The sequence below is a fragment of the Garra rufa genome, chromosome 12 (assembly GCF_049309525.1).
Source record: "Garra rufa chromosome 12, GarRuf1.0, whole genome shotgun sequence".
Classification (NCBI taxonomy): domain Eukaryota; kingdom Metazoa; phylum Chordata; class Actinopteri; order Cypriniformes; family Cyprinidae; genus Garra; species Garra rufa.
In genome coordinates, this window is record NC_133372.1 from 38,566,839 (window position 1) to 38,586,911 (window position 20,073).

General features: G+C 34.1%; 1 protein-coding gene across 1 annotated transcript in view; it reads right to left on the reverse strand.

Moving 5' to 3' along the window:
* Nucleotides 1-1,181: 1,181 nt before the first annotated feature.
* Nucleotides 1,182-20,073, reverse strand: part of ppm1j (protein phosphatase, Mg2+/Mn2+ dependent, 1J) — a 35,890-nt gene continuing 16,998 nt past the window's right edge. The window contains exons 2-10 of the mRNA XM_073851566.1: nt 14,892-15,009; nt 8,834-9,160; nt 8,456-8,568; nt 5,884-5,968; nt 5,623-5,741; nt 5,469-5,532; nt 5,025-5,132; nt 4,674-4,825; nt 1,182-2,480 (exon numbers count right to left, since the gene is read on the reverse strand). Coding sequence (XP_073707667.1) covers nt 2,333-2,480; nt 4,674-4,825; nt 5,025-5,132; nt 5,469-5,532; nt 5,623-5,741; nt 5,884-5,968; nt 8,456-8,568; nt 8,834-9,160; nt 14,892-15,009 — 1,234 coding nt within the window. The 3' untranslated portion in view covers nt 1,182-2,332. The remainder of the gene's footprint in view (nt 2,481-4,673; nt 4,826-5,024; nt 5,133-5,468; nt 5,533-5,622; nt 5,742-5,883; nt 5,969-8,455; nt 8,569-8,833; nt 9,161-14,891; nt 15,010-20,073) is intronic.

Below are 20,073 nucleotides of genomic sequence, written 5' to 3' on the forward strand. Positions count from 1 at the left end.
TACCTAAAGTGCACACAATAGCACCTAAATAGAACATATGTGACCCTGGACCACAAAACCAGTCATAAGGTTAAATTGTACAAAACTGAGATATACACATCATATGAAAGCTCAATAAATAAGCTTTCTATTGATGTATGGTTTGTTAGGATAGGACAATATTTGGCCGAGATACATCTATTTGAAAATCTGAAATCTAAGGGTGCAAATAATCAAAATACCGAGAAAATCACCTTTAAAGTTGTCCAAATTAAGTTCCTAGCAATGCATATTACTAATCAAAAATTACATTTTGATAGGTTTACAGTAGGAATTTTACAAAAAATCTTCATGGAACATGATCTTTACTTCATTTCCTAATGATTTTTGACATAAAAGAAAAATCAATAATTTTGACCCATACAATGTATTTTTGGCTAGTGCTACAAATATACCCCAGCGACTTAAGACTGGTTTTGTGGTCCAGGGTCACATATACTGCCTGCTGTTCTTCTGAAAAATCCTTCAGGCCCCACAAATTCTTTGGTTTTTCAGCATACTTGTGGATTTGAACCCTTTCCAACAATGACTGTATGATTTTGAAATCCAGTTTTTCACACTGAGGACAACTGAGGGGACTCATATGCAACTATTACAGAAGGTTCAAACACTTACTGATGCTCCAGAAAAAAACAACAATGCATTAAGAGCCAGGGGGTGAAAACTTTTGAACAGAATGAAGATGAGCACAATTTTTCTTATTTTGCCTAAATATCATATTTATTTTTTCATTTAATACTTCCCTTCAGAGGCTACAGAAGATACTTACATGTTTTCCAAACAACAAAATAAGCTTTTGAACCTTCTGTAATAGTTTGTGTTACAGATATGTAACACATGTAAACGCCTTTATGTGAAATATCTTATTCAGGTCAATACTAAATAAAAAATAACATGCAATTATGTATGATCCCTCTTATTTTGGTAAAATAATTAACATTTTGCAGATTGTGCAAGGTGTATATTAACCTTTGACTTCAACTGTAGATCATAATCCTTATAATAGTCCTTATGACTATCTATTAATTGCTGAAACTGCTTCTAACAACAAGCTAGTGTGCAATTACACACATTTCTCATGCACGTTTGCACAGAGCAAATTAACCTAGCACAAAAATAACAACGTAGCCTTTATAAAAAGGATAGATTTATTTAGAAGTAGTCACATAATTTGCAAAGAGTAATCCTTTGACAATGAATCATCATTCCAAAGGCAGAAATCAATATATATTTACTATATACTTCACAGACACAACACTGACATCAAGTAAAGGAAATAAAGTACATTCAAGGTGTACAAAACAACCGATGACTGATGAAACTAATTCCAGGTTTCTCAGTTTCAGGTTTGGATCTAGATGGTGGTTGGATTTGAGATTCTTTACTGACACGGTTTCAGACCAAATTAGGTTTTATCTACAGCAAAACAAACAGGTCATTCAGCTACGATGTTCAAATCTACAGCAGCTCAAGCAATCAGTTGGGTTGTGAATGGAAAGCCTGGTGGATGTCAATGACTTACACTGTACTAGATGCTTTGGGTCTGGGTTATTTGTACATGGCTTTTTAGTGGTCTAGGGAGAATAAGCCTGGTTCTACTGAACTGTATTTAATACTACTTCCAGAATATAGACATTTGCATTGCTTCCATGTAAAAGGATGCCTGTTTGAACCAGAAACATCTGAAATGATCAAAAAGCACTGCATTCTCAGGAAATGCCCATCGGTTTTTGTTGTTGATTGCATTTTGCTATAGAAAACCTTAAACTCGGTCAACAGAAACATTCTTTGGAGACAGTCAGAGAATAGTTAGGAAATATAATCAGCAGTTTAAATTACAGCTCAAATGGATTCTGCTACATATAAAGTGCTTCGGTTTTTATTTCCCTTGCCATCAGGGCTTTGATTTTTTTTAGCAGTATTGGCTTATTCCTTTCGCCACACTGAGATTCCGATTCGGCCCACTGATGTTAAAGAATACTCAATCGTTACAAGCCCTACCGTACCGTACTGACTTGCAGAGGTGCGTTCGACAAATCAGAAAGGAAATGGAGAGCGAGAGGAATGGCACTTGATGATGAAGTCACCTCACACCTGACATGGGCTTGACGATATTCATGGTACGACTCGGAGGAGAAGTGGGGGGCAAGGGGAAGTTGCATTTAGCGTCTCTCATATCTGAGCCGATCTGATGGAATTGAAAATGGATTTCTTGGTTTTCCTAGCCCTTTCTCTGGGATGGAGCCAGGGACGTGTCCTGGTGTGCTTGTCCAGTGAAGGTGGACCAACCTGGTCATGTTTCTAACTCTGGACCGGCCAATGGAATGACAAACACGGTGATGTCATCACCGGAGCCAAGTCTCTCATTGGGCAGACGCCAGCCTCGCTCCTTCAGGACTCCGCGAGAGCGCATCAGGAGGTCTTGTGCTGCTAAAGTGTACCTTTAAAAACATGACAAACATGGTATCAGCATTTAAGCATGAAAGTAAATAAAAAATGACAGCAGAGGACCTTGGTGATGATAAACTGTACACTGACATCTACTGGTGTAAGCAGAACAACACACCCAAATCAATTTCACATCCAATCAATTTAACTATCCTAATTATGCAACTTGCAACTTATACCTAACTTGTAAAAGTAAGATTTTTTTCGAAGAAATGAATACTTTTATTTTACTTTTGCATTAAATTGATTAAAAGTGACAGTAAAGACATTGACAATGTTACAAGATTCCTATTTTAAATAAATAAAACTCTCTCTCTCTATATATATATATATACTACCAGTCAAAAGTTTTTGAACAGTAAGATTTTTAATGTTTTTAAAGAATTATCTTCAGCTCACCAAACCTGTATTTATTTGATCCAAAATACTGCAAAAACAGTAATATTTTAAAATATTTTTACTATTTAAAATAACTGCTTTCTATTTTAATACATTTTAAAATGTAATTTTTATTCAGGTGATCGAAGCTACATTTTCAGCATCATAACTGTCACATGATCTTTCAGAAATCATTCTAATATGCGGATTTGCTGTTTAAGAAACATTTATTATTAATATTTAAAACAGTTGAGTACTTTTTTTCAGGATTCTTTGATTAATAGAAAGATCCAAAGATCTAAATATTTATCTAAAGTAAGCATTTATCTAAAATAAAAAGCTTTTGGAACATTATACACTATACCATTAAAAAAAATTCAAAATCAAAAGATTTGACCAATAATCAATTTAACTATCCTAATTATGCAACTTGCAACTTATACCTAACTTGTAAAAGTAAGCTTTTTTCCAAAGAAATTAATACTTTTATTCAGCAAGGATGCATTAAATTGATTGAAAGTGACAGTAAAGACATTTACAACGTTATAAAATTCCTATTTCAAATAAATAAATAAAACTATCTCTCTCTTTCTCTCTCTCTCTCTCTCTCTCTCTCTCTCTCTCTCTCTCTCTCTCTCTCTCTCTCTATATATATATATATATATATATACATACAGTATATATACACTACCAGTCAAAAGTTTTTGAACAGTAAGATTTTTAATGTTTTTAAAGAATTCTCTTGTGCTCACCAAGGCTGTATTTTTTAGATCCAAAAAAATTGATCAAAATACTGCAAAAAAATATTTTTACCATTTAAAATAACTGCTTTCTATTTGAATATATTTAAAAAAGTAATTTATTCCTGTGATCAAAGCTACATTTTCAGCATCATTACTCCAGTCTTCAATGATTCTTTAGAAATCATTCTAATATGCGGATTTGCTGTTCAAGAAACATTTATTATTAGTTTTATTATCAATTATAAATTATCAACAGTTAAGTACTTTTTTCAGAATTCTTTGATTAATAGAAATATCCAAAGATCAGCATTTATCTGAAATAAAATGCTTTTGTAACATTATACAATATACCATTCAAAAGCACTCCAAGCTTTTGAATGGTATATTGTATAATATATATATATATATATATATATATATATATATATATATATATATATAATTTTTTTTTTACAAGAATGCTTTAAATTGATCAAAAGTGATGATAAAGACATAAAGATAAATGCTGTTCTTCTGAACTTCCTACTCAAAGAAACCTGAAAAAATTTCTACTCAGCTGTTTTCAACATATTACTACTAATAATAGTAAATATGTTTTGAGCAGCAAATCACAATATTAAAATGATTTCTGACAGATCATGTGACTGGAGTAATGATGCTAAAATGTAGCTTTAAAATCACAGAAATAAATTACATTTTAAAATATATTTAAACAGAAAACTTTAAATAGTAAAAATATTTCAAAATTGTACTGTTTTTGCTGTGCTTTGGATCAAATAAATGCAATTAAAAAACATTAACATGTTATATAAATTACATTTAATTATATTGTAAATTGCTAAATATTAAAATCTTCAAATAAAATATTAAATATAATTTTAAACTGCAATAATATTTCACAATATTACTTTTTTTTTACCATATTTTGAATCAAATTAAAGATACACAGATAAGCCGAGTGTAGTTTTATTATTTGCATTTCGAATATTTTGTGAATGCATGGGGAAAATGTGTGCCATCTATTATGTGATCAGGTCAGTTATGATAAAAAGATCAAGCGCTTACCTCATGGGATCATTGGGCTCACGACCAGACAGGAACGTCGATACCGCCTCAGCAACATCTCTATCAGTCGTAACGTCCCATAGTCCGTCACTACCCATGACCAGGACATCATCAGTCCCATGTTTGTGCTCAGAGATGTTGTACACCTTGACCTAGATATAAACATGATATTATATCATTTTGATGCTGTTCTTATGCCATATATTTTTAATTACATGAAAACAGGTTTAAAATGAAAACAAAAAAATAGAATTGTCCATTTAAAGCAAGAAGTGACTCAATAACTAATAGCTAAATGATTATTTGAGTAAATATATGACCTTTCATAAAAATATCCAATAATATACTCACTTCTGGGCAGCAAGATAGGAAAGGCTTGATATGAATGTTGGAGTTGTACACTTTCAAGTCGTGATCCCCTAAACCACGTGTTACTCCAATAGTAGCCATGACTCGAGCCTAGGAGCACACAAACACACACACACAAACTCACAGCTGGAGATTTATGTGCCCTTACAGCAAAAAGGTCCTTTATATTCATGCAAACTTTATCAAACGAGACATTATTCTGGCCTACAGCTGGCAGAACATTTTAGCAATTCCCATTTGCAACACCTCACTACTCCTGCTTTGTAATAAATAGCTGTGAAACCTGCAAAGAAAAAAGCTTCCGACACCTTCATTAGATAATATGTTAGGTCTGTAACAAATGTTACCATTAGGCAGCTTTAAATAAAATCCATTTACAGCACCTGGACCTTTTGAAGTTAAAACGAAGCAGAATTATACGCTTACCTTTTTCCCCTCCCCATAAATCAGTGGGAACTTGAGATCATCTTCTACAATTGTCTTATATGCCCTGAAATAATAACAGGTAATGGTTAAGAGGTTTTTACATAATTAATGTTATAAAATGAAGCCTGCTTTAATTCATCCCATTTTCAATTACCATCCAGTCATTGTGTGGTCTCTAAAGAGCATCTTCTTGCCGAGTTCATTGTGTTGGATACGTCTGGGGAATTCAATATGTGTAAACTCATTCCCAAGCAGCTCTGGTTTGAGAAAGCCCTAGACAAAAACAGCACAAATGCAATGGAGGTGTTACAGAATTGAAGATCTATAACAGAAATAGAGCAGATGCGATAAATGAATGGACCGGATTTAGAATGGAAAGAGAATTATATTAGGACAGAAAGACCAGATGACTCACCAGGTACTGTAGCCGCTGTCTTTCACTTTCTGGTGTGAATTCAGTGGACATTGGGATGGCCTCATTGTTTCGGACAATTATAGCTCTGTGGGAAAATAACATTGTACATTTTACTAAGCAATTTATTCAAGGCTGGATGATACTATAAATAGCAAGTTATATACTATTTACAGTTATATACAGAAGCTACTGCAATTATTTTTCTTATTTATTGCTAAAATCCTTAATATGCACTTGCCATTCAAAACATTTGGGAATAGTAAGATTTTTAAAGTTTTTATGCTTAGTAATATTATGAAATATTATTGCAATTTAAAAGAACAGTTTTCTATTTTAATATACTTTGAAATATAATTTATTTCTGTGATGCAAAGCTGAATTTTCAGAATTATTACTCCAGTCTTCACTCTTCAGTGTCACACGATCTTTCAGAAATCATTCTAAGATGCTGATTTATTATCAATGTTGGAAACCGTTACTGTCAGGATTCAGACAAAGTACACGAACAACGACACAAAATAAACTAACATGTATTTAATAAATCCAAAGGAAACACAGGATGGTAACATTAAAGACCGACAAGGATGCAGGGGAAAACACACATTAAATAGACAGACTGATTAACACATTCAGGTGTAGACAATGAGGGAGAACCAAAACACACAGATCTGCGGGGGGAAATGATGGAAGAAACCAACTAGAAAGTCCGGGGGTGTGACAGTTATGCTGCTTAATATTTTTTGGAACCTTTGATTCTTTTTTGTTTGATGAATAAAAAGTAAAAAAAGAACAGCATTTATTCAAAATAGAAATCTTTTCTAACAATTTAAGTCTTTACTATCACTTTTTATCTATTTAACACATCCTTGCTAAATAAAAGTATTATTTCTTCAAAATAGAATGTACGGACTCCAAACTTTGAACTGTATATTGTTACAAAATATTTCTATTTAAAATAAATGCTGTTCTTTTTAATGTTTTATTCATCAAAAAATCCTGAAAAAATACCACGGGTCCAAAAAAAAAATGTTTTCAACATTGATAATAAATCAGCATATTAGAATGGTTTCTGAAGGATCATTTGACACTAAAGACTGGAGTTATGATGCTGAAAATTCAGCTTTGCATCACAGGAATAAAATCTATTTTAAAGTATATTAAAATAGAAAACTACTATTTTAAATTGCAATAATATTTCCCAATATTAGTTTTTTCTGTATTTTCAATCAAATAAAAACAGCCTTGATGAGCAGAAAAGACTTCTTTAAAAACATAAAACAAAACGTTCTGATCCAAAACTTTTGAACAGCAGTGTTTATATTACTTGCTATTTACAGTTCCTTACAGAACCTACTGCAATTATTTTCTCATTTATTGCTAAAATCCCCAATATACAGTCCTCAGTGTCACATGATCCTTCAGAAATCATTCTAATATGCTGATTTATTTTCAATGTTGGTAACAAGCTGTGCTGCTTAATACTTTTTTGGAACGAGTGATCCTTTTTTCAGAATTCTTCAGATGAATAAAAAGTAAAAAAAAGAACAGCATTTATTCAAAATAGAAATATTTTCTAACAATTCAAGTCTTTACTATCACTTTTTATCCATTTAACACATCCTTGCTAAGTAAAAGTATTAATTTCCTTCAAACTAACAAAGAAAGAAAAAAATGTACGGACCCCAAACTTTGAATGGTAGTGTATATTGTTACATACATGTAAGATTTCTATTTTAAATAAATGCTGTTCTTTTTAACGTTTTTTTATTCATCAAAAATCCTGAAAAAATATCACAGGTCCGGAAAAAAAAAATATTTTCAACATTGATAATAAATCAGCATATTAGAATGATTTCTGAACGATCATTTGACACTAAAGACTGGAGTAATGATGCTGAAAATTCAGCTTTGCATCACAGGAATAAAATCTATTTTAAAGTATATTAAAATAGAAAACTACTATTTTAAATTGCGACAATATTTCACAATATTAGTTTTTTTCTGTATTTTCAATCAAATAAAAACAGCCTTGATGAGCAGAAAAGACTTCTTTAAAAACATTAAAAATCTTATTGATCCCAAACTTTTAAACAGCAGTGTATATATCACTTGCTATTTACAGTTCCTTACAGTACCTAGTGCAATTAATTTCTCATTTATTGCTAAAATCCCCAAGATTATCATCATGGGTAACTGTCACAGTAATTGAGTCATTTGGCCAAAATCTTTGCAAAAATAACTTGGAACGTGCTGTTGCAATAACAGTAAAGCAAAAGAAGCATTGTCTCCTTAGAGACATATTTGTCATCTTTTCATTTCAAGGAACAACAATTTCTTTCATATTCCATTAGACAGGCATTTCAGTTTTTACTGAGGCAAATATAACACAATGTCCTTCTATAACAAAAATACATCACACTCATTAAACTTATGATATGCAAGTTCAATTTAAAAATTGCATCTTCGCAAAATCTAGATGTACTTTTCTTTCTTTTATCTAAAGTATCTAAAGACCTCTTAGATTGCTAATATATAATATGAACATTCACTGTAACCCTTTAAGGCCTCTTACCTGCTGTCTCCAGCGTTTGCTACATAGAGTTTCCCCAACAAGTGAATTGCAATCAAGGCACAACAGCCACCAGAGATGCTGTAAGATTCTTTTTCCTTCTCAATCTGGTCATCCTATAAAGTGGGACACACAGACTCACGGATTTCTTTTCTATTTGCACAACAGTCAGCAAATTAAAAATATAAATTCTATGTAAAATGCCCAGTCTTCATGTTAAAAAATCTGTGCACAAAACAATGTCACATTTACTATTTTAACAATGCCATTGCTACCTTTCTGTGCCTTGAAATTGATAATTTCTTTAATTTATTTTTAATTGGCACACCCAGTCCTCCATAAAAATGTTCACAGGCGTATCTTATCTTTTACAGGTCTCACCATCTGTCTGAAAGCGGTCTCTATGATCCCCATCACCAGGCTCTCCACACTGATGTCTTTCTCCATGTGGAACCGTGGCTCATCCAGGAGCCCATCTTGCTCCTCTCCATCTAGACAGGCCCCTTTCTTCGCCTCAGCCTGGAAGGGGCTCCCGTTCTTGGCCAGGCAGATAGGCGGAGGGCTGTTTTGATTTTCAAGAAGATGGGCGACATCACAAAGCCGTTCGCGGATGATACGCTGGAGAACTTTGGATGCCATGAGAGCAGCACCAGAGCCGGCGTGTCCATCAAACACTCCCCAAAAGTGCATGGGAATGCCTGTGGTGTCCTGAAGTGAGGAGAATGAAGAAGGTGTGTCATTTATGCCCCATTAGTGGCATTAGAACTGCAAAAATAGTAATATTCTGAACAGTCATCCTTTCTGTTGACGTCAGAGTTGAGGTCAAAAGTTTACACACATCTTGCAGAATCTTATATATATATATATTAATGGAAAGGAAATGCTTATGGAAGGAAATGCTTTTAATTTTGATGCTTTTTACGATGTTTCATAATGTTGTACTGAACCTTGACCTCTCACTTTAAACAAACCAAGCAATGTTTTGCCACAAAACCACAATGTTTGCACTCTTCAGGAGCTCAGATTAGCAGTAGCATACTTATACAGTAGCAGTCCAATAGCTGGAAAAAAAAAAAACAAGTAAATAAAAAAAGACAAACTTCCCATTTTATAATTTACCATGGTAATAAGTAGTAACTAAGGGATTAGTAGGAGAAATGTTAAACAAAAAAATGACTCAATAGGCAAATCAGTATATAGTATAACATGCAAAGCCTTTTCAAAACCACAGGGGGGCATCTGGACATTTTCCATTGCTTTTCTAGAAATACTGTCCAATCTCAATTTCCTGTCATTACCTGTTGACAAGATTAACTCTGAGAGCTTACATTCGCTCAATCATGTGAGATCAGCAGCCAGCTGGGAAGGCCTGTGGCATCAGCAAACGTTTGTGGCTGGATTTTTTTATTCTAAACAACAGAGGTCCAAGTCAAGTGAATATGTGGCCTTGCTTTCCTTTTATCTGCCTGTTTGTCTGCATATAGACTCTTGCAGACAGGCAGCACAGCAGATGATAGGATGATGTAATTGATTTAGAGGAGTTGAGAGGGGTATTAAGTGGGGGAGGGCGATGTCATGTGATGCATGCAGAAGCGAAGGGAAGTGAAGCGAAGCGAGAGGTCAGTGTCCTGGTTAACAACCTCTCGTGAGTAAACACTGCTGGAGATTACCAGTTCATTTATGACTGTTGGAAACTACCAACAAATGAGATCTCATCAAGGAACTACTGTTGCTCGTACAAAATCAATGAGGTTTAATAGAGAGCAAATGGAAGCAAATTATGTCCTGCAACCATGTTAACAAACACCCTAGCAACCATACAGAATAATGCTAAAAAGACGTATTAGCAACTGCACAAAAATGCCTCAGTAACCACATAGTGACTTACTAAACACCCTCTGAACGTCACAGCACTGGCATAGTTACAACCCGGCAACCATCCACCGCACCCTAGCAGTTAAACTCTCAAAACACATTAGGAACTGCATAGAAATGCCTTAACAACCATCCTCAACACTTTAAGAACATCTAGGATCATGCTAAAACACACTAGCAATCACATCGCATCTTTCTAACATCATAGAACCTGCATAAATACATGCTGGTAGCCATGCACAACACCCTAATAACCATATAGTAACAGCCTGTCAACCATATAGCAACACCCTATCAACCATTTACAACATCCTAGAAACCATATAGCAACTTACTTTAAAAAAACACTCAGAACATCTTTGCAACTACATAGAAACACCCTGGTAACATCCACAAAACCCAAACAGCTATATAGCAAAATCCTGACAACCATCTCTACAACACTCTAGCAACCATATAGCAATGCCATGGCAACCATCCACAACACGGTAGCAACCATATCTACAACATCCTAGAAACCATAACAACTTACTAAAAAAATACTTTGAACATCTAAGCAACGGCATAGAAATACCCAAACAACCATCCGCACCACTTTAACAACCATATAGGATCATGCTAAAAAAAACTCAGAACATCTTAGCAACCATACACAACACCCTAGCAACCAAATAGCTAAATGCACTTTCCTGGCACCCATTCGAAACACTCTAGCAACCCTGGCAACCATCCACAACACTCTAGTAACACCCTGGCAACTATCCACAGCGCTTTAGCAACACCTTGGCAACCATCCACAGCACTCTTATCAACACCCTGGCAACCATCCACAACACTTTAGCAACACCCTGGCAACTATTCACAACACTCTGGCAAGACCCTGTCAACCATCCACAACACTCTAGCAACTCCCGGGCAACTATCTACAACATTCTAGAAACACCCTGGCAACCATCCACAACACCCTAACAACCATATAGCATCATGCTAAAACACACACACAAACTCAAGGCATTTCTATTCAGTTCTGAGTGTTTTTAGTGTGATAGTACATGGTTGCTAGGGTGTTGTGGAAGGTTGGCAGAATGTTTTTTTCTAGCATGTTGCTGTATGATTGCTAGGACAATAACTGTCTGAATTTGCTCTATATTTAATCTCAATAATGTGTACAAATACCAGTTGGAGTTTTATTTCTCCTATGTAATTTTAGAAGAAACATATGAGATGCTTACACATTAGTGAGAGGAATGTAACAGAAGGATATAGAAAGATATACTTCAGACTGCAAAGTATCAAAGCCTTTGAACATATGCCACAATCCTCTTTATTCAATTGTCAGTGCAATATTATCTAAGAAGCCGTTTTCCACTTTTGCACTGGATTACATGTCATTTTGGGGTAAGATGGAGTGGATGCAAGGGTCAGACTACGGATAAGGATCAGAGAGATCAGACTTATGGCCGCATACAAACACAAACACACTTTGAAGGTCATTAGTCCAGCATAGGTGAAAAAACTGCCTAGACCAGTGGTTCTCAATCCTGGTCATGCTCTGCACATTTTGCATGTCTCTCTTATTTAACACACCTGATTGGGATCTTCAGCTTGTTAGTTCAGTTCATGGATCTCTCTCCTAATGAGCTGATCTCAATCAGGTGTGTTAAATAAGGGAGACATGCAAAATGTGCAGAGCAGGGGTCCCCCAGGACCAGGATTGAGAACCACTGGCCTTGACCACATCACATGATCAAAACTCTCACACGGAAATAAAGAAGTTTCACTTCAACATGCTTACCAGGACATAAAGGCCTTTTGAATGTCAGCTTGTATTGGAAACTAGTTTTATTTATATCATTTTATTTTAGATCTGCAATTATGCAGTGAAGTACAAGATGATGTTCTATATTTTGATTTAGTTTTTAATAATTGAGTTTCGCATGATAGCTATAATCAGTGTACTGACCAATCAGCATCTAGAACCAGAACTATACATTTTGTAATCTGTTAAGGCACAAAACACAAACTCTGATCCACTAGTTTAATAGTGGATTGGTGCATTTCTATAGAATGAAAATAAAACAAGGTAACTTTTTTCTCAGAATTTTGACATATAGGGCTGGTTTCACAGACAGGGCTTAGACTAAGCCAGGATTAAACCATAGTTCAATTAGGAGATTTAAGTAATGTTATAAACGTGCCTTAGTAAAAATCATTACTGGTGTGCATCTTGAGACAAAACAAAGGCACTGATATTGTTTAAGATAAGTCAGTGCAAGTTTCTTTCAGTTAAGCTTAAGCCTGTAATATAAACTCACAAATGTGATAAAAAATAAAGTCAGAATTGTGAGATATAATTCTGACCTTTTTATCGCAATTGTGGATTTACATCTTGCAATTCTGACTTTTTTTCACGCAATTGCAAGTTTCGGTCTTGCAACTCTTGACGCTTTTTCTCGCAATTACGAGTTTACATATCACGAGTTTTGCAATTTGCGAATTTCTGTCTCTAATGCTGCCTTCATGTGATATGGGAAAGATGATGCTTTCCACTTGTGAAGTGGAAATTACCAGTGTGTCGTATTCAGGTGCTTTTGTTGTCGTAGTGAAGAGAAACATGGCGAACTCGGAATTTGTCCTCACATGCTACTTAGGTAAAAGTTTTAAAACGGTTATAAACTCCCTAATGCATCTGCTACAGGATGCATCAAAACGCAAACGGTAAATTATAGGCTGTATCTTATTGATCATGAATAGTAGAGTTGTTTTAAAGACAATACTTACTAATGGTTATTTTAGCTAGCCTATATATACGTTTTTATATAAGCCTATATAGTATATATATATTTTATATAGCCTATATAAGTTTTTTTACTTTTAACATCATGCAATGTTTACCATTCATTATGGTTTCGTTACTGTCCGCCATGTTGAAAGGTCAAAGTTTATCCCATCTCGGCAACTCGGGTATCATAAAAGTTTTCGAGCTTTCCAGTGGAAATTACAACGTGAGTGGGTGTTCATGTGCAATTTCGATGTCGGATTTTGGTATTTACCATAATTACGATAGCACATGAAGGCAGCATTAATTCAGACTTTTTTCTCACAATTACAAGTTTATATCCCACGTTTCTGACTTTTTTCTCACTATTACGAGTTTCTGTCTCTTAATTCAGACTTTTTTCTTACAATTGCGAGTTTACCTCTTACGATTCAGACTTTTTTCTCGCAATTACAAGTTTATATCCCACGTTTCTGACTTTTTTCTCACTATTACGAGTTTCTGTCTCTTAATTCAGACTTTTTTCTTACAATTGCGAGTTTACCTCTTACAATTCAGACTTTTTTCTCGCAAATTACGAGTTTACATCTTACGATTTAGACTTTTTTAATGCTATTACGAGTTTCTGTCTCTTAATTCAGACTTTTTTCTCGCAATTGCGAATTTCTGTCTTGCAATTCTGACTTTTTTCTTGCAATTCTGACTTTTTTCTCACAATTAAGAGTTTACATCTTACGATTTTTTCTCGCAATTCTTAGTTTTATCTAGCAATTACGAGTTTCTGTCTCTCAATTCGGATTTTTTTCTCGCAATTGCGAGTTTCTGTCTTGCAATTCTGACTTTTTTCTTGCAATTATGAGTTTACATCTAACAATTCTGACTTTTTTTCTCGCAATTATGAGTTTCTGTCTCGCAATTCTGACTTTTTTCTGGCAATTATGAGTTTACATCTTACAATTCTGACTTTTTATCACAATTACGAGTTTCTGTCTCTCAATTCAGACTTTTTTTTTTACATTCGTGAGTTTCTATCTCACAATTTTGACTTTTCTCGCAATGGTGAGTTTACATCTCGCAATTCTGACTTTTTTTCTCTCATTTGTGGGTTTACATCTGGGGTTTTTTCTAACAATTGCAAGTTTACATCTAGCAATCTTGCAGTTTTGTCTTTTTTCCTTGCATTTGTGTGTTACTTTTACCTTCTTTTTAAAATGTATTCAGTGGTGGAAACAGGCTTCCATGAATGAGATAAACAATTTCCAGCTTTTGTAGGCTTCTGCTCTATTTCTGACTTCAAAAAGTAGTCAGTATGCTTGTTGAAAGCTATTTTCTTACCTAATGATCACCAAAGGGTTCGTTTCAGAATTGAATTTTGGTCAATTTCAAGAACTTTATTGTTCCGTAATCTAGTTTCAAAATGGCAGGCCTTTCAATTTCATCTGGATTTTCTTGAAATTTAGATTAGATTTCAGCAACAGATGCCTGAGCTCAATGAGATCTCTAGGATCAGCGAGTTCAGCAGTCCGTCAGCAAGCCAAATCTTTCATAATCTTACCTGAGACCAGTTTTGCCCAGTTCAACTGATCCATAACAGTTGCATTAAAAAGAGATCTTTTTATAGATGTTTCACTGGGTTCATAAATATTGACACCCAGAATTGAAGCACAGTGCAGGCTTGCCTCACTATTGATTTCAGTGGAGTTTGGCGTTTTTATATTTTTATACCAACAAAAGTCTGCATCCCACATTGGTCTTTTCATGATGTTGTGTCAAAGCCTTACTTACCCCACTGTCCTCCAGTAACATGGAGCTGCGCTGCTGCTTACTACTCAACTTCCTGATATACAGCAGATCACAGGAAGCCTGGTCTTCATTCAGCATGCTCTTCCCAGCATTTATCACCCTGAAAGAGAGACCAAATCACTTAATCAGTAATATTGTGAAATATATTACAACTTAACTATTTTCCTGTAATGCAATGGTGAATTTTTAGCATCATTACTGTCATTACTATTTAAAGTCTCATAATCCTTCAGAAATCATTCTAATATACTGATTCACTGCTCAAGAAACATTTATTGTGATGCATGTTTAAAACATTTTTTAAAAACATTTCATCAATGATGACTAAAAACTTACAAAAGAACAGCATTTTTATATATATATATATATATATATTTTATCCCATTAAACTGAGTTGGAAAGAGTTCTTCAATCTGTCTAAATGAGGCTACCTTATCAAGATTTAAAATGTCAAGGATTTCATTTACCACAGAGGAGAGGGAAAACACTATCCCAGAATGACACAGTAATCTGACCCACCATGCAGAGCTATCCTGGCCTTTCAAACCTGATCCATATATGAAAGCATACAGTGAGAGATTAATGGATTTTATACTATAATGTAAAAGAACAAATGATGTCAGAGAGTTCATGATCAGTGCTACACTGCAATTCTCCAAAGTATAGTATAAATTGTAGTATAATGAGTATATGTTCTGTAACAGTAAGGAAAAACATGTAAAGTTTGCCTTATCAGCTGCAAGAAAAAGAAGATTTTTGTGAATGGTTTCGCATAGAGACTAGGTAATGCATGATGCAGTGAGCGACACAATGACCTTCGCTGTTTGCCGCAACCATGCATCAAAATTAAATGGCTAAACAATTCTGTTGTCACAGGGACACAAATATAGTTTAATAATTTAAAATATTTATGTACTGGCAGGTTCTGTGCTCTATCAGTAATTTGTCATGTTCTATACCTATTTGTGAAAGAAAATTTCATTTGACCTATATTGAATAACAGATCCAAAGCAAAGATATTCATTTGAAATGACTTATTACAACAACAAAACAGCTCATCACCCTCTTTGCAGTTTCAACTAATTGTGTTCACTTAAAACAATAACTTTCAGATATGATATGAAAACACCTATTATGCAGCTGAATGTCATTTCTAGTATGACGGCATGAAGGCATAAAGCTATTATTGCCCAAATCTGGATTATAAAAAGCCATTCTCTTCCTAATCTGCTAAGAGCAGTAAGATGCTTCAGAGGCCACAGCCGTGACCCAGCAGACCTGATGAGATATTTAGAAATGTTATGGGGTTTCTCTTCAAAAGTTTGTGATTGTTATTCAATATTTCTTCTACAAATGGATAGCTAAGCAGTTCAAAAGTCCAGACTGATTATTTAAGATCTGACAATGGAAAAAAGCGGGCCAGTCTTAGGTTTACAACAGTGCTTGTATCAAATAAACTGACACATCATCTAAATTTAACAATATAGCCACAATAAGTATCATAATACATTAACTGTAATGTATAAACATTCATTTTATGCTGTGTTTTCACGATTACTCTTACCAAAAAGAAGTATACTGCAAGTTTATTTTTACGTAAATATCAGTGTACTAGTAGTATACTTATAAGTGTTCTACTCCTTGGGACTAAATTGGCCCACTTTCTAGTATATGAACGTATACTTTCAACTATGCTTTAAATATAACAGTAGTAAACTTTGAATACACAACTAGTTTACATTTATGTTTTTAGTTTTTACTGCAAGTATACTAAAAGTGAACTTTGACGCATACTGATAGTTTACTAATTAAAAGAATGTTTTCCACATTTTTAGTACACTTTGAAGTATAGTCTCAGTAAACTACTAGTTTAGTAGTTTTATACTGCAAGTATACTCTTAAGTTTTCTTTAAGGTGAGAAACTACTAGTAGTTATCACCTTACTTACCCAGTTGACTGATTACATTGATAATTCAATTTCTTTTGTATTACAAGTTTTCTAAAATGCTAGGTTTAACTATGCAAATGATTTATTGAAATATGTGCTAATTTGCATACATTTCTAGTACAAAAATCTAAAAACTGGATCTCATTTTGTCATTCCATAATTCAGAAATAAACTTAGACAGGAAACACTCTTTTTTACCATTTTTGGGGGATATATAATCAAGCAAATTATATATGTGACCCTGGACCACAAAACCAGTCTTAAGTCGCTGGGGTATATTTGTAGCAATAGCCAAAAATACATTGTATGGGTCAAAATTATAGATTTTTCTTTTATGCCAAAAATCATTAGGAAATTAAGTAAAGATCATGTTCCATTAAGATTTTTTGTAAAATTCTTACTATAAATATATCAAAATGTAATTTTTGATTAGTAATATGCATTGTTAAGAACTTAATTTGGACAACTTTAAAGGTGATTTTCTCAGTATTTTGATTTTTTTGCACCCTCAGATTCCAGATTTTCAAATAGATGTATCTCGGCCAAATATGGTCCTATCCTAACAAACCATACATCAATAGAAAGCTTATTTATTGAGCTTTCATATGTTGTATACATCTCAGTTTTGTAAAATTTTACCTTATGACTGGTTTTGTGGTCCAGGGTCACATATGAACAAATGCCTCTGTAAAAACCTTCAGGATATAGACAGGAATAAAAAATTTAAAGTTTGATGTGTCTAAGTGTTTCTGAAGTGGAGATTTATGGCTCAATGTAGAAGAAAAAACTCATTTTGAGAAAACAGCCTTTAAAATATGCATTGCAATTGAAATCTATTGACGCAAATAGATAGTGCTATAGAAGAAACACTTAATAGTGTTTTTTGGATATTTTCTTCCCACTAGTCTGAAAAAACACTCTATGATAAACCAAAAAGCCCAAAATCTCAAACTTGATAGGTGCATGAAAAAACTTTCTGCCTCCAGTGTCTCCCCTTAAGTGAACTGTACATCACACTTTAAGTACACTACTTAATGTCCCTATTTAGTTATTAATTTGTATATATTTTGTTATATGAATATCTGAACATACAAAGCATCAAAAGAAAGAACAGGGTATCTGCTTGTAAACAAAACCATTTTGTTCTAGCTTCATGCATTCATTGTGGGTAAGTTTCCAAAAAGACTATTATGAAAATCAAAACGTAGATGGATTTAATCAACACCTCAAAGCTTGACAGTCATTATTACCTCTTCATGGTCGACATTTTATTCCATAACGTTACACAGTTTTACATATCTATGGATTTGCTGCTGTTTCATGTCTGAGGATTGTGTCAGATTACATGTGGAAGCATTTGTTGTTTCGGTTTCTTCTTCACTTGTGTTTTAGAAATTCTGTACAGAAGATGTGCGCCCCTAGAGTATAACAATGAAAACACAGATTCTCAGAGCACAAGTAAAGTGTAAAGACAGGTATAAGTCATTTTAAGTATATTTCTGAGACATATATATAGCACATTTCTGAAAAGTACTATTTTAGTACCTATTTTAACGTTTAAAAGAAGTATACTAATAGCACACTTGCATAACTTTATTGTTCGTAAGGGTAGATTCAGCTGACAAAGTCTCACTATAAGCTCTTTTCAAAAGAGGAAGTGTCTCCTTGTAGCAAGTTCCTTCTTCTGAAGTTGCTTTACTTCTGCCACATTAGGTTTCAAAACAGTACAATTTCTTTAAATGAAAGTAACGTTTGAAATGGAAAATTGTGATTTTCAAGAGAAGCACACCCATACTTGTACAGTAAAGGAAGCAGAACTAAAGTCATTGTCTGTGGAAAATACAGAGCAGAGCAATGAGCTACGGCCACAACACTGAACCTTGTATTAGCAAGGCTTACCACTAGTGTTCTTACAGATAAAAAAAGGCATAACTAGCATTTCCTGTCTCTGGTGACTTTGGTTAACTGACAATTTTCTTTCTTTAGAAAAGCAGTCTGTATTCCTCATGCATTTCTAGAAAAGAGGCCTAAGGTTCATGCATTCATTGTGGGTAAGTTTCCAAAAAGACTATTATGAAAATCAAAACGTAGATGGATTTAATCAACACCTCAAAGCTTGACAGTCATTATTACCTCTTCATGGTCAACATTTTATTCCATAACGTTACACAGTTTTACATATCTATGGATTTGCTGCTGTTTCATGTCTGAGGATTGTGTTAGATTACATGTGGAAGCATTTGTTTTTTCAGTTTCTTCTTCACTTTAGAAATTCTGTACAGAAGATGTGCGCCCCTAGAGTATAACAATGAAAGCAGAGCAATGAGCTACAGCCACAACACTGAACCTTGTATTAGCAAGGCTTACCACTAGTGTTCTTACAGATAAAAAAAGGCATAACTAGCATTTCCTGTCTCTGGTGACTTTGGTTAACTGACAATTTTCTTTCTTTAGAAAAGCAGTCAGTATTCCTCATGCATTTCTAGAAAAGAGGCCTAAGGTTTATTTATATTTTTTTCTTTGCAAATTGATTTGTGAACCCTTCACAGTCAAAAACTGAAGGTTTGGCTGGTTAGCATTGGTCAGTTAACCTGCTGGCGGAATAGTAGAACTACAGTAAAAGGCATTTCTCTCCATTGACTCAGAATTAGTTGTATATTGTGAAAAAAAATTATAAAAAGAAGTTTTGCTACAGAATAGATTATGACTTTACTGAGTGCTTTTTACATGCCATTTAAAAAACATAAGCTGGTATGTTGTGCACTAAATAGTAAACTCCAAATGAGAACAATATCATGTTTCACATCATTGATCTCACACTCTCAGAAGAGTTTCAATAACACAGTGCATCTTCAGACTAGACTATATAAACATAATGTCTTGATTTAGACATATACAGTGGTGTGAAAAAGTGTTGGCCCCCTTCCTGATTTTTTATTTTTTTGCATGTTTGTCACACTTTAATGTTTCAGATCATCAAACAAATTTAAATATTAATCAAAGATAACACAAGTAAACACAACATGCAGTTTTTGAATGAAATATTTTATTATGAGGGGAAAACAAAATCCAAACCCACATGGCCCTGTGTGAAAAAGTGTTTGCCCCCTAAACTTAATAATTGGTTGGTTCACCCTTAGCAGCAACAACTGCAATCAAGCGTTTGCGATAACTTGCAATGAGTCTGTTACAGCGCTGTGCAGGAATTTTGGCCCA